Consider the following 13,173-nt stretch of genomic DNA (forward strand, 5'->3'; position numbering starts at 1 on the left):
CTGTGTGGTGTCAGCTCTGCTCTCTGCGCCTGTGCTTAGTCTGCTGTAAAATGGGGAGATAGGGCCTCCCTGGTGGTGCAGGGGTCAAGCACAGCACTGTGAAGCTGTGCAGCCTCTGCAGCACGAGTTCGATCCACGGCCAGCCAGGGAGCAACCCACATGGCACAGCAGACCTCTCCTGACTCGCCCGCTGCTCCCCTCACCAGTGTATTTCAGTCAGTCTTTCTGTTCTGTTCCCCACTCTGTCTCTGGTGGGTCCTCTCACCCCCTGCACCTTTAGCCTGTACCCCAGCTCTTGTATGCATAAATAAATCAATCTTTAAAAATAAATAAAATGAAATGGGAATAACAGCCACGACAGAGGAGGACATGAGGGCAATGAACAAGTGTCCAGCCCAGGGCCAGCCACCAGACAGCTCCCACAAGCGCAATTCCTTCTTCCTCCCCACTCTCCTGTGTTTTCACAAGAGTCTCTGGTGCTGGTAGGGATGGGGCACACAGCTGCCTGAATGGGGTACCCACCCCCCCTCCATACTCACCCAGCCTGGGCTCTCTCCCTTCCCCAGGGGGACTATGTCTGGATGGACCTGAGATCCGGACAGGAGTTCGACGTGCCCATCGGGGCAGTGGTGAAGCTCTGTGACTCTGGGCAGATCCAGGTGGTGGACGATGAAGGCCATGTGAGTAGCCCCTAACACCCCGGCCCTGCCCCCGGGACGACGCAGGCTGACTGGTGACCGGAGGCACAGGCTAGGCCCGACTCGGGGTGGAAGCCATGTTGCGGCCCCATGTTCACCTCTCAGCCATGCCCTCCACCATGGGACTTCCCCCCTACCCCAGTGAGATAGAACCTTCCCTGCTGCTCTAGACTAGTGCTATTTCCACTAGCATTTCAGTCCCTTTGCCTACTGCTGGACAGGTGTGTCCGAGTGTGCTTGTGTGTGCAGTGGGAACAGGAGGTGGAAGGAGGCTGGAGCGCCTCAGCACAGGGGTGCTTTGGATCAGAGCACCTGGATTCACATCCCACTTATTAGCTGCACAACCTTGGCCAAGTCTCTCGCCCTTCCAAGTTTCTGTTTCCTCTTCTGTTAAATGGGGCTGATATTTCCGTAAAATGGGTCTCTCACGGGCTGTTAACCACATGCCAAGGGCACCTCCGCAAAGTGAGAGTTGGTCTGGCATGCCCAGACTCCCCCATGTGACCGTGTGAATTCCTCGCCCACCTTGGCACTGCCCTGGGGTCCTTCTGGTTCACTCTTTATTGCTCGTCATCCTGCAGGAAAGAGACACGGGAAATACAAGTTGGTAGGCAGTGCGAGTGGGCGTTGGGGAGGGAAGCAAAGGTCTGCAGCAGGGCCCTGCCTGGAGCAGGCGGGTGTCCAGTGAGGGCCAGAGGAGATGCCAGGCGCCCCAGACATGTATGCATGTGTACTGCACCTACGTACGCAACTTGTGGACATGTCAACGTGGTCTGGGGAGCAGGGCTGCAGCTGAGCAGGGACATGAGGCACCATTATTTGGGGTGTGCCCAGGGCTGTGTCTGCCTGGGGACATGGAGATAGGACCGGGCCTGGACTGAGCCTCCTAAGGTGACAGGGGAGGGTGCAGTGATTTGGAGCAGAAATCTTTGCTGGGGATGAGAGGAGGGTTCGGGACCGTGGAGGCTCGGGACTAGACATGGAGGGGTCAGCAGGATCACTGTTAGCCCTGCAGTCCTCAGGAACATCAGGGTGCAATGCCCTTTGACCCCAAGTTCTGTCTCTGGCAACTCACAGCACCTGTGAAAGGCAGGGAGGGCAGCAACCGCTACCGTAAGGGGCAACTGTCGCACAGAGAGGGACCACTAGCACTAGCCACACGGCTGGTCAGTGAGGGTGCTGGGATTAGAACCCGGGTCCTCGGCTTCCAGCCATGTGCTTCCTCTCCCAAGCTCTCAGTGGCAACCTGGGGCTCAGGTTCTGGTAACCACGCCTTTGGTCCCTGGGCTTTAGAACTGCAGCACTTGCAATGTCATTCTTGAGGCTCCAGTCAGTGGACCCCAGAGGAAGCCAGTGTGACGCTGTAGTCACCAAGGGGGCACAGCTCAGCTTGCAGTGCAAACAGGCCCACTCACCAGTATGTAGCCCCCAGGGTGCAGCCCCAGGGCGCTGCCTGCAGGCTTGAGTTTCACCGGGGTCATGTTGCATGTCATGGTGTCCCATAACGGTGTCACCGGATCCCAGAGTCCCCCTCCTACCCACCCCCACCAAGGCCCAGAGAGTGGGGGTTTAGGGGGGCTGACTGGCTGTCCAGAGCAGTTAGGAAGGCTGGGTTTGCTTCAGAGGCATTAGACCCCAGGGGTTCTAGTCTCTTCTCCCAGGAGCTTCCTCTGCTCCCAGGGCCTCCCTGCACTCAAGGCCATCTCCTTTCACCCCTCCGTCCTTCCGGCAGGCTCCTCCACCTGAGGGCAAGCTCCAGAGAGCCGCCTCTGGTTTCTGGAGCTCAGTAAGCTGTGGGCCCAGAAAAGTTCCTCTGCAAAGACTCGCTGAGTGAGTGCAGGGAAAGAGGTAGCCCGAGTCCTCACAGAATCCAGACCTTGTGTTTGCCCAAGCAGTCCCCATTGCCAGAGGGGAGCCCCCCTCCACTGCAGTGGAGCAGCCCCTAGTCGCACAGCTCAGTCACGTGGCTCTTTCCAAATGTGACCCCTTAGCATTGGCTGTGCTCTCTCTCCTCCCGCTCTCCTGTCTCTCCTCGGAGCCAGGCCTCCGTTGACTGCCCTGCTTACACTTTTTAGTACCTGCCCTCTGTGGGCACTGACCTGAGGTGCTGACCTCAGTTTGGGAACCTTTGCTGCAGGAACGAGGTGCGGGGAGGCTCAGGTCCGTCATGTAACTGGCCGTGTCACTTTACCCCTAGAGTGTGAGTCTTTAAAACTGGAGGCCAGTGCTTCTGTTACTGGATGTCGCGAGGGACGAATGAGCGCAGGCGTCTCCTTTGTAACGCTAGACAACTTTTGGGTAATAACACCTGGCACTGGCTGAGCAATCACCAGGCACCAGCTCTTTTTAGACCTGGCAGGAATGAAACAAAGGTTTGTCTTTACTGTGTCAATGAATCCTCCCAACAGCCCCAAGGAGAGACTGTTAGTGGAAGTCCCACGTCATAGATGAGGACCCGGAGGTTCCGGGAAGCAAAGTGATGAGCACAGAGCTGCAGGCGCACGCACAGGCCGGGCTGCCCCTTCTGTCAAGGAAAAGGATTATGATGAGGCTGGGTTTACGGGGGACAGCAGAGAGCCCACCCAGGGGTCCTCCTCTCTGGCCCGTGCTAGGGCCAAGGACTGACTCAGGGCGCGGGCACCAGGCAGAGGGAATTTTCCAACTGGATCAGCTTGTATCAAGAAACAGGTACCTGGGGGAAAGGAATGTTCCACAAAGGATTGGAAAGTCCAGGAGTTCTTTGATCTCAACACCCACATGGCTCGTGCCTTGAGGAGGGCCGTGTGATAGCCTGACCTGGATGGAAATGCTCCTGGCCTGGGAGTGCTGGCGAAATGCCAGGGAAGCTGGAGTCACAGGCAACGGCTGTCCCTGTCCCTGGTCCCTCTGAGGGCTGTGCACATGCCAGCTACCTTGATGCTCTCTCCTCACCCTCACTTCTTATATGAATAGAGAAAATCCTGAGGATTCCCCTTGGAATAGGGAACCCCTGAGGTCTCTCCACAGACCTAGTCCCCAGAGCCGAGCCCCCATCCATCCCACCAGAGGTCGCTTGCCTCATCATTTGTGCCTGATCCCTGAGGAACAGGGATGTAGCAGACAAGGATTCTGACCTCCCAGCCTTGGGCAAATTGGGAAGTCAGTGACACAACTGCACTCAGCCAATGGCACCCCAGTGCTGGCCCTGCCTCGCCGTGGGAGGCCCAGGCCACGAGGGAGCCCAGAGGAGGCCTGGGCTATACATGGGGAGCCGGGCTCCTGCCTGGTCCTGAGGCTCCCAGGGTGCTGGCATTTGGGAATGTGGAAAGGCCCAGAGAGTTGAAGGGCCACATCCAAAGCACAGTCCAGGTTCCCACTTCCTTGAGAGGCTGGGATTGGAGGAGGAGGCCACAGTGACCACCAAGAGGAAGGGAGGCTCCCAGCACACTGAGGACGCCAGCGTACCACAAGCCTTTTAAAGAGCCTGTACTGTCGCTCTCTGGTGCAAGAGGGTGCCATCTTGTGGCAGCAGCAAATATTGCAGGGGTGCAGTAATGGGGGCTGGGGGGGGCAGAAGGTTGGGGATAGCTCCCTCTGCCCTCAGCCCTGCTGGAGCTCAGAAGTTCTGAAAGTTCATCCCTGCGCCACAGGCAGCAAGTTCTGTGGAATTCATCCCAGATGGCTCTGCTTCTGCCATCTCCATGGCTGCCACCCTGCCTCTGGCTGTCCTCGCCCACCACACCAGTCTTCACCAGCCTCCCAGACTTTCCTTTTGCTCTTTCCTGGGCCCGGGATCCCCTTCCTTTGCCCACCTCTTGCAGGGGTGTCTTCCCATCATTCTGGCTATGCCTGGGGGTGGTGGCCCCTGACCACTCTGTCTGCAGTAGCGCCCGAGCCAATCTGCAGCCTGTATGCTGCTTGGTTTATGCTTGGCGCTCCCTGAAATTACATTTTGGGCATTTACTCATCAGAGCCTGGATTTGGAGGCAAATGTGTCTAACTCCAATGATTACACTTCCCGTTCTATCCTGCAAAGTCACGGGAGGAAGGGGTTGAGGGGGTGAGAGAGGTCAGAGCAGCAGGGGAGGTGGGTGGTCCGATCTTCATACTGCTAGGCCCTGAGAGGGCCAAGTCTTTACCAGAATCGCACCCACCCTGGCCCGTCCCTCCCAGGCCCCATCTCCGCCCTTGTGCAGGCTGGACCTCAGGAGAGCCACTGACTTTAGCCCTGGGCCTCCCCACAGGAACACTGGATCTCCCCGCAAAAGGCCACACACATCAAGCCCATGCACCCCACGTCAGTCCACGGCGTGGAGGACATGATCCGCCTGGGGGACCTCAATGAGGCTGGCATCCTGCGCAATCTGCTCATCCGCTACCGGGAACACCTCATCTACGTGAGTGCCCTGCTGTCTACAGCCATGCCCTGCCCACACGAAGCCCCCCAGCCCCCTTGGGGTCCAGCCTCCCCCCTGGGTCTAGCCTCCTGGGGGGTCCAGCCTCAGAACACTGCGTGGTCTGCTGCTGGCCACCTGGCCTGGGACTCGCCAGCCCTGAGCTGAGTGTGTGGCTCATACTCTGTTTGGGGCCGTGGCTTGCTTGTGTGGTCTGCGGTTGGCCAGGGGGCAGTTTATACCACTAGTGCTTGTGACGCCAAAGCCCCTGAATCCGCTGAGAGGTCAGCACCTGTGAGTGGCTCAGCGATCTGCACAGAGACAAGGATGATGGGGAACTGCTGCCTCCCCTTACCCCACCCTGATTTGCTGTGGGGTCGAGGCCAGCCATTAGGTCCTTAAGGTCCAAAGAGGATGGGCTGGGAATATGTCTCTTCAGGAAAGGGCTGGAGGAGAGAACATGCTCCTTGACCCCTGCTGCCCTTATGGCCAAACCTCGATTTTAATAGCAATCATACACACCCCACACTTCTCTGCCTCGAAACTCAAAAAGACAAAGTCAGCCTCAGGCAACCATGACAGCTAATCCCAAGACATGGGGTTCGGGGACCATCAGAACAATATGAGAATGTTTAGTATTGAGGTTCTCATACTTTTTGGCCTCAGGGATCCTTTATGCTCTTAAAAATTAATGCAGAGCCCAAAGTTTGTTTGTGTGCATAATTGTTAATGATATTTACATAAGAAGTTAAAACAGAGAGAAAATCAATTCACATAAAAATAACCATAAAAATCAACTACAGTGTAATGTAAATAATATTTTATGAAAAATAACTACTTGTCAACGTTAAAAAATGAATGAGAAGAGTGGCATTCTTTCACAAGTTTTGAAAATCTCTTTCCTGTCTGGATTTTCTGTTTCACATCCAGTCTGATGGGATGTTTTGTTTAAAGTATATGAAGAAAATCTGGCCTCACAGATATGTAGGCGGAAAGAAGTGACTTTGCAAACTTTCAGAAAGAGCCTTGGGGGCCCTCAGGGATCTTTGTAGTAAACTCGAGAACTGCTGATCTAACACCAGGTTCACAAACAGGCCCAGAGCCAAGTGCTGGGGCCACTGCGTGGCTTTGACCTAGCCCCTGCCTCACGCAGCTCACTCAGAAGTGCAATAAGGAGGTGCAGGAGGGAGCCTTCTGAGGCCGGTGCCAGGCCTGAGAAGCTGGCATAGAGGGCTCAGAGGAGGTTGAGGTTCTGAGGGCTTGAGAGAGTGCACAGGTACTGCAAGGTCTATAGGAGTAAAGCATCAAGGTGGGGATAGTGGTGGGGTACCTGGAAGTGGGTGAGGCTGACTGCTAGCGATGGCATTCAGGAAGGGGCCTTGCATGAGAAGAGCAGGGGCCTTGCAAGAGAAGGACTGCGCCAGGTGAGTGACCATGAAGGGGAGCCACAGAGATAGGTGTGGAAGAGTCTGCAGGAGCAGGGGACTGTCCCTGAGGAATTAGCACAGAGCTCTAAGGGTCAAGGGTCCATCTCCTCAGAAACCTGGCACTGTGGCCCTCAGATGCCAGGGAAGCCCTCCGCTTCCCTCTCCATCAGCAATTTTGGGCTCCCAAGGATACACTGTGCCCAGACCCTTGATGTCTGTCCATTGTATAGATACAACGAAGTCTATTGCAGGGACCCCCGAGCACTGACAGAGCCCCTCTTGCTCCCCCTCACCCAGGCCTCTCCTGCACTCTGAGGGCAGGGGTGGCTCCTCCAGATACCATCCGTACCTCCCAGCCAGGTGGGTGGGGCCAGAACCCTAGCCCAGGTCAGAGATACCCCGGAGGGACCCACTGGTGTGCATTCCAGTTCTTGGTGGTTCCTTCTGTCAACTTTGAAATGAAATCTTTAGCTAGTCAAGTTGAGCATATTCAGCAGCAGCAGAGGAATTTCAGTTGGGACAAGCAACTCTGGAGAACCTTCGCAAGACCACGAGGGCAAATTGGCACATTGGTCTTGGGAGGCAAATTGGAAAGGGCTATATATATTTTTAAATTTTTATTAATTACTTTTTTTTCTTACATCATTGTCCCCATAGTTCTGCCACCACCTCATCACCCATGAGCCATCACCATATTCCCTGCGTTCTTCTCTCCCCGGGTTTGCCACCCCCGACCCCCTCCTTTGCCGTAGGCCGCCTTTCACAGGCAGCGTGCTAGTTTTCACGTTTTCTTGATCTTCCATTTGGTTTCTCTGTAGTCCACATATAAGTGAGTCCATCTGGTATTTATCTTTTTCCTTCTGACTAATTTTGGCCGGCATAATAGGAACGGGCTATTTTTTTTAATAATTTATTTTTTTAGGGCCTCCCCGGTGGCGCAGTGGTTGAGCGCTGGGTTGCGAAGCTGCCCGCAGCCTCTGCAGCGCCGGTTCGATCCCCGGCTGCTCCCCGGCCACCGGGTAAGGGTCCCGCATGGCGCGCAGACCTCTCCTGCCGCCCGCTGCTCCCCTCAGCAGTGTACTTCGGTCCTTCTGCCTGCTCTGCTCCCCGCTCTGGCTCTGGTGAATTCTCTCACCCTCCTGTGCTTCTGACTGTACCCACTGCTTGTATAAATAAATAAATAAATCTTAAACAATATATATTTTTTTAGTTATAACTTATGGATCATTGTGTATTCCCCGTAAAATTCCCACCACCCGTTCTCGCCACAGTCCCTTGTGCTCTACTCTCCTCTGTTTTGTTCCTTTCCTCCCCCCTCCCTCACAGAGTATCTTTTATTTATGGATGCCTGCTAGTTTTGGTGTTTTGTCATTATTATTGTTGTTGTTATTTTTTCCCCTGATCCCTTATTGGGTTCCCCTATATTCCTGCTATAAGTGAAACCATTCGATATTTTTCTTTTTCCTTCTGGCTTATTTCACTGAGCATAATTCCTTCTAGCTCCACCCATGTTGCTTCAAATTGCATGTGTTTATCTTTTTGAATGCTGAGTAATATTCCATGGTGTATATGTACCACATCTTCTTGATCCAGTCATCTATTTTTGGGCATGTGGGCTGTTTCCAAAGCTTAGCTATTGTAAACAGTGCTGCTATAAACATAGGGGTGCAGGTGTTCTTTGGAATTGATGTTTCTGTGTCCTTTGGGTAAATACCTACGAGTGGAATTGCTGGATCATATGGAAGCTCTATGTTTAGTAGGTCCAGAAATCTCCACACAGCTCTCCATAGTGGGTGGACCAGTTTGCACTCCCACCAGCAGTGCAGGAGTGTTCCTTTTTCTCCACATCCTCGCCAACATTTTTAATGTGTGCCATTCTCACTGGTGTAAGGTGGTATCTCATTGTGGTTTTGATTTGCATTTCCCTGATTTTCTGTGACATTGAACATTTGCATTTCCTCTTTGGAGAAGTGTCATTTTAGTGCTTCTGCTCATTTTTTGACTGGATTGTTTACTTTCTTTTTGTTGACTCTTGTGAGCTCTTTGTAGATTTTTGTGATCAGTCCCTTGTCAGTTGTATTGTGTGCAAAAATTTTCTCACAATCAGTGAGTTGTCTCTTTGTTTTGGTTAGTGTCTCTTGCTGTACAGAAGTTTTTAGTTTGATGTAATCCCAGCTGTTTATCTTTGCCTTCGCTTTCCTTGCTTTGGAGGGAGTGTCTTTAAAGATGTTACTGACATATATGCCATGTAGTGTTTTGCCTGTATTTTCTTCTATATATTTTATGGTTTCAGATCTTACATTTAGTTCTTTTATCCGTTTTGAATTGGTTTTGTGCATGGTGTGAGGTAGTAGTTTAGCTTCGTTCTTTTGCAAGTAGCAGCCCCATTTTCCCAGCACCATTTATTGAACAAACTGTCTGGAAAGTGCTATTTTGTGTTTTTTTTTTTTCCTTTAAAGATTTATTTATAGGCAAAAGCTGGGGTGTAAGCCAGAGGTAGGGGGGTGAGAGGATTCACCAAAGACAGTATGGGGATCAGAACAGGCAGATCCATGGAAATACACTGCTGAGGGGAGCAGCGGGTGTCAGGAGAGGTCTACAGCGCCATGTGGGTTGCTCCCTGACTGGCTGGGGATCAAACTCATGCTGCAGTAGGTGGCAATAACTTGCTAGTGCTGTCTTTAACCCCTGCGCCACCAGGGAGGCCCTGGAAAGTGCTATTTTGGATTAAAGTTCAGTGAGCTCTCTAGGCCCCTGGGTTTCTCATTGGCTCTAAGCATTGAGTTGCTTGTTGAGCAGTGAGGTTGCATGAGGTTGTTCCCTCTAGAGCATCCCAACTCCATTTTGAATCAGTTTCCTTTATTCAACTTCATAACTCCTTGCTCCTCTCCCTGGATGGCAAATGAATACAGGAGTGTCCCTGGGAGGCCTCTGCCAGAGTTGAGGTCAGGATCCAGTCTCGGTCAGGAGGAGCCCAGGGACCCGTTCACAGGGAGGAGCTGGGTAAGATGACATCGTCCTCACCAAGAAGCCTGCAGACCATGCGCGTGACTAACTCACAGGCACGTCGTTGCTTATTTTGCAGGCAGCTTAGTGATTTTGTAGGCAAACTGGTTCCTCACATGGGGCAGCTGAATCAAGGAACTAATGCAAAAACAGGATCCATAGGGAGCAGGAGGAAAAACAGTTTGGGGACATTGATTGTAAAATTCTGGGGCCTAATCTCAGTAGCTGGCAGCTAGCAGAGAAATCAGCCTAGATGTATGTCCTTGAGTAGGTGTCTAGGCCATCAAAGAAAATAATTCCATAGGTTTAGGAGTCCTCCAGAACCCCAAGATTTGCACCATCTGCCTCATCGGAAGTTGAGGGAGGGGACAGGATGCTTTTCCCTGTGGAGGGATGAGGATGAGGTGTCTTAACTGCCTGCCTGTTTGGGACTCAGTGAGGAATCATAGCCTGGCACCTGGAAGGCCCCCGCTCAGATAGTCCACGGGCCCGTCATTCTGGGTGTCCGTTGGTCTGGAGAGCCATGCTCAGAATTGCTGACTCCATGGTTATGCTGCTGCTAGATCAGGCAGGATTAGAGCAGGGCTTTGAAGAGGCAACCGGGCCATTATCCCACCGGAAACTGTTTCTGTCCCCAACTGTGGCAACCCCTGGTCACTTCATGGCTTGGGTTACCTGGGCGTAGCCCCACATGCCCAGTATTTCCTCAGCTTACCACACCACCCACAGGCTTGGGCTGGGCAGATGCTCTGTCCTGGCTGTGCCCTGGGCTCGCTGCTTGCAGCTGGCCCATCCCCAGGGACTGAGGGACATCCCCGGAGGCACAAATAAGCCCAGAATGGAAGAGGGCCCTGGGAGGAGTCCTGGTAACCCCTTATAGGGTGGTCCAGTCAGGGGTCATCTCTGAGTCCTACAGAAAACAGGGGGCAGGGTAGGTGGGGACAAGGGCTAAGCAGAGCTGGAGTCTGGGCTGGGGAGCCTGGCCCAGGCTTAGCAGGTGGCCCTGGAAAGTTCTTCCCCCTTTCTGGTCTCAGCCTTCCTTCTGGCACCATCTGGCACAGTGGAGTCTTCTTGAGTGAACACTTCTGTGGCTCTGGGAAGGAGCATGCATCTCACCCTGTGTGTCTTGGTCTCTCTGACCTGCTCAAAGAAAGGTCCCAGGGCTGGCAGACCTGGGGATTTCCTGTAGGAGGTGGAACTTGAGGTGAAATTGATTCCTGATCTGTCTCTTATGTGTTCTAGCCTCAGAGAGGCCCCCTGATCTTCCCCTCAGGAACTCATGTGCTATGTCCTTGACTTGGGAATAGTCCTTATTCAGCCCCTGCTACACCTTATCCCGCCCCTTAGCTCCATGGGCTTTAGGGGAAGCTGGACATTAACCCTTTCTGACCATGAGACCCTAAGAAGAAGGCCTAGAGGATTGAGGGCCCCTCAGTGAGCGCAGGCCAGGCCTGGGTAGTCAAGCCCCTCACTTTTCTCCTCCTCCCTCACTTCCAGCTTTCCAATCCTGGGGTGGGGGGCGGGGGGGGGCGGCCTGCAGTGGTTGGCTGAGTGTTGGTGGTGACCTGGACCAGTAGGGGCCAAGCTGATGGAGAGAGGTGGGGTGGCATAAAGAGAGAGGCATCTGGGGCTCCCAGGTCCTGCCGGGGTGAGATATGCCAGTGGTTGTGCTGCTGGCAGGGCTGGGCAGGTTGAGAAGAGCAGAACTGGAGAGAGGGACCAAACCTGGTCTGCAGAGGCTGGCGGACACCATGTGGGGGTGTCCAGGAGACAGGGGGCAGAGGGGCCTGGTGCTCGGCAATGCTCTCAGGGCTGTAGGCGGGGCTGTGGGTGAGAGAAGAGCATGGCCTGGGTGAGCGAGCCTTCTCTCAGGCCCCCTCTCTGTCCCGCTCCCTGTCCACTGGGTCATTAGGCCTGAAATAGTGTCTGCACTTCCAGGCTCGGCAGACGACTGCTCTCATCCTCCCAGGGCTGGCAGGGTGACCTTTTCCAGCAGACCTTCCAAATGTCCTGCCCTTTCATGCCTGCGCATTGAATACCCGCTGAGAAGCTCTCTGCCCCCCGTCTCCTGAAACTCCTTACCTCAAGGAATCCATAAGCCCCATCTGAGCGCCCACAACCCTGCGCCTTCCCACCCTGGTCCTGGCCCACAGCTGTTAGGCTCCCTGCCTGTTTGGGTGAAGGATCCTTGAATGACTACCTGGAGCCAGCCTCTTGCCACATGGTCATCAGAGGCCAGGGGATGAGAGTTTCCTGTTGTTAAGGAGAAAGGAAGCAGTGCTGTGGACAGCCCCTTGATACCAGACACCTGTCAAAGTACCAGGCCCTTTGGTCTTTAGCCACCAGGTGGGTGTGCAAACTGAGGCTTAAATAAGTGGAATGATATGGCAGAGGGGGGTGTTTCTCGTGGCTGACCCCTCCCACCCCTCCAAATAGGACCAGAGTTTCTAGCTAGTTCCCTCAGTGAGGTGACTGTGCTGGAGGGAATGGCGGCCGAAGTACCCCCGGGATTGGAGGTCAGCAAATCCTGCTGAGTTGGCCCAGCTCTGAACTGCGGGGTGCTGGCGGTGGAGAAGACCTCTATGTTTTCATTACCCACTGACCAGCTCCCTTTTCTTCTGTGCCCCCGCTTTCAACCTCAGACCAGCTGTGGAGGGCGGGTGAGTGTGACCAGCTGTGAAGGGCGGGTGAGCTGGCTCTGCTCTCAGCACTGCTTGGCTCGGCGGTTCCCCTCAGCCTCCTTCCCCACCCATTCCACGCCCCCCTGCCTGGGCTCTTGTGCATGACAGGCCAGCTCAGCTGCTTCTGTGCGCACTGCTTGGGGGTTGAGTCTGGATGGGAGAGGAGATTCTGGTCAGGTGTCCTGGCCCAGGGGGTACAGGTCAGGATTGGAGCCGAGGTCTGGGCATCGAGCCCAGGCCTGCTTTGTGCAGCTCCCCCTGGCTGGGGGTGGGGCCCTCCCCTAGGCTGCGGCGCCTGCAACGGTGCTTTCTCCACGGGGCTCCCTGGGGCTTAGGCTGCTGGGGCATGGCTGTGGCTCTGATGAGATGTCCTGGGCGGGAGGGGACAAGTGGGGTTGTCACCTCTCCTGTATGGTCACATCTTTCTCTGGCCTCTCCAGGCCCAGATGGCAATACATCCATCACCAATTATAGGCTGGACTTGACCTTTTCAACTTGGGCTTGGTATGGGAGCGGTGCGGGTGGGGGGGGGGTGTGACCCTGAGTGCTCACTCTGGCCTGGCAGCAGGAGGCCCAGGCTGTGCTGCCCCCTGGTGGCAGGGTTCCAGGCCCATAGCAGGAAATCTTGTGCCCAGGCAGCCAGGCTGTGCCCCAGAGGAGCCAAGGAGGGAAAGTCCCCTAGAAGGTGCTCTGGTACATCCAACCCCTAGGCCCACACACCCCAAGATGACTGGAGGTGCTGCCCCCTGAGCAGGGGCTCTATGCTACAGAAACTGGGCCTACCCAGCCCCCAAACCACATACTCCAGCTCCTTCAATAAATTGTAATTGGTTCCACTCCCTTCTTACCAGCTCAGCTTCCACTCTCAAATGGCTCAATTTATGATGTCACCCCAAATGTTGGGGATGAGAGCTTGGGGCAAAGGGGGAGCCCACATTTGAGGAGTGCCAACAGCAAGCTATGAAATTTAAAGTGCAACATCTTTAAT

The 13,173-nt window shown here is 54.4% G+C and overlaps 1 protein-coding gene across 4 annotated transcripts in view; it reads left to right on the forward strand.

Annotated features, from left to right (window-relative positions):
* Positions 1–566: 566 nt before the first annotated feature.
* MYO7A (myosin VIIA) overlaps positions 567–13,173 on the forward strand; it is a gene marked incomplete at its 5' end in the record, with an annotated part of 61,517 nt that continues 48,910 nt past the window's right edge. For 3 of the 4 annotated variants that reach the window (XM_084228619.1, XM_084228620.1, XM_084228621.1), the window contains 2 exons: positions 567–680; positions 4,922–5,074. In XM_084228619.1, the coding sequence (XP_084084745.1) occupies positions 582–680; positions 4,922–5,074 (252 nt within the window). Of the gene's footprint in view, positions 681–4,921; positions 5,075–12,146; positions 12,165–13,173 lie in introns of all 4 variants that reach the window. The other variant, XM_084228618.1, reaches the window with a different exon arrangement.

This window comes from Talpa europaea (genome assembly GCF_964194135.1).
Source record: "Talpa europaea genome assembly, chromosome: 1".
In the NCBI taxonomy this organism is placed as follows: domain Eukaryota; kingdom Metazoa; phylum Chordata; class Mammalia; order Eulipotyphla; family Talpidae; genus Talpa; species Talpa europaea.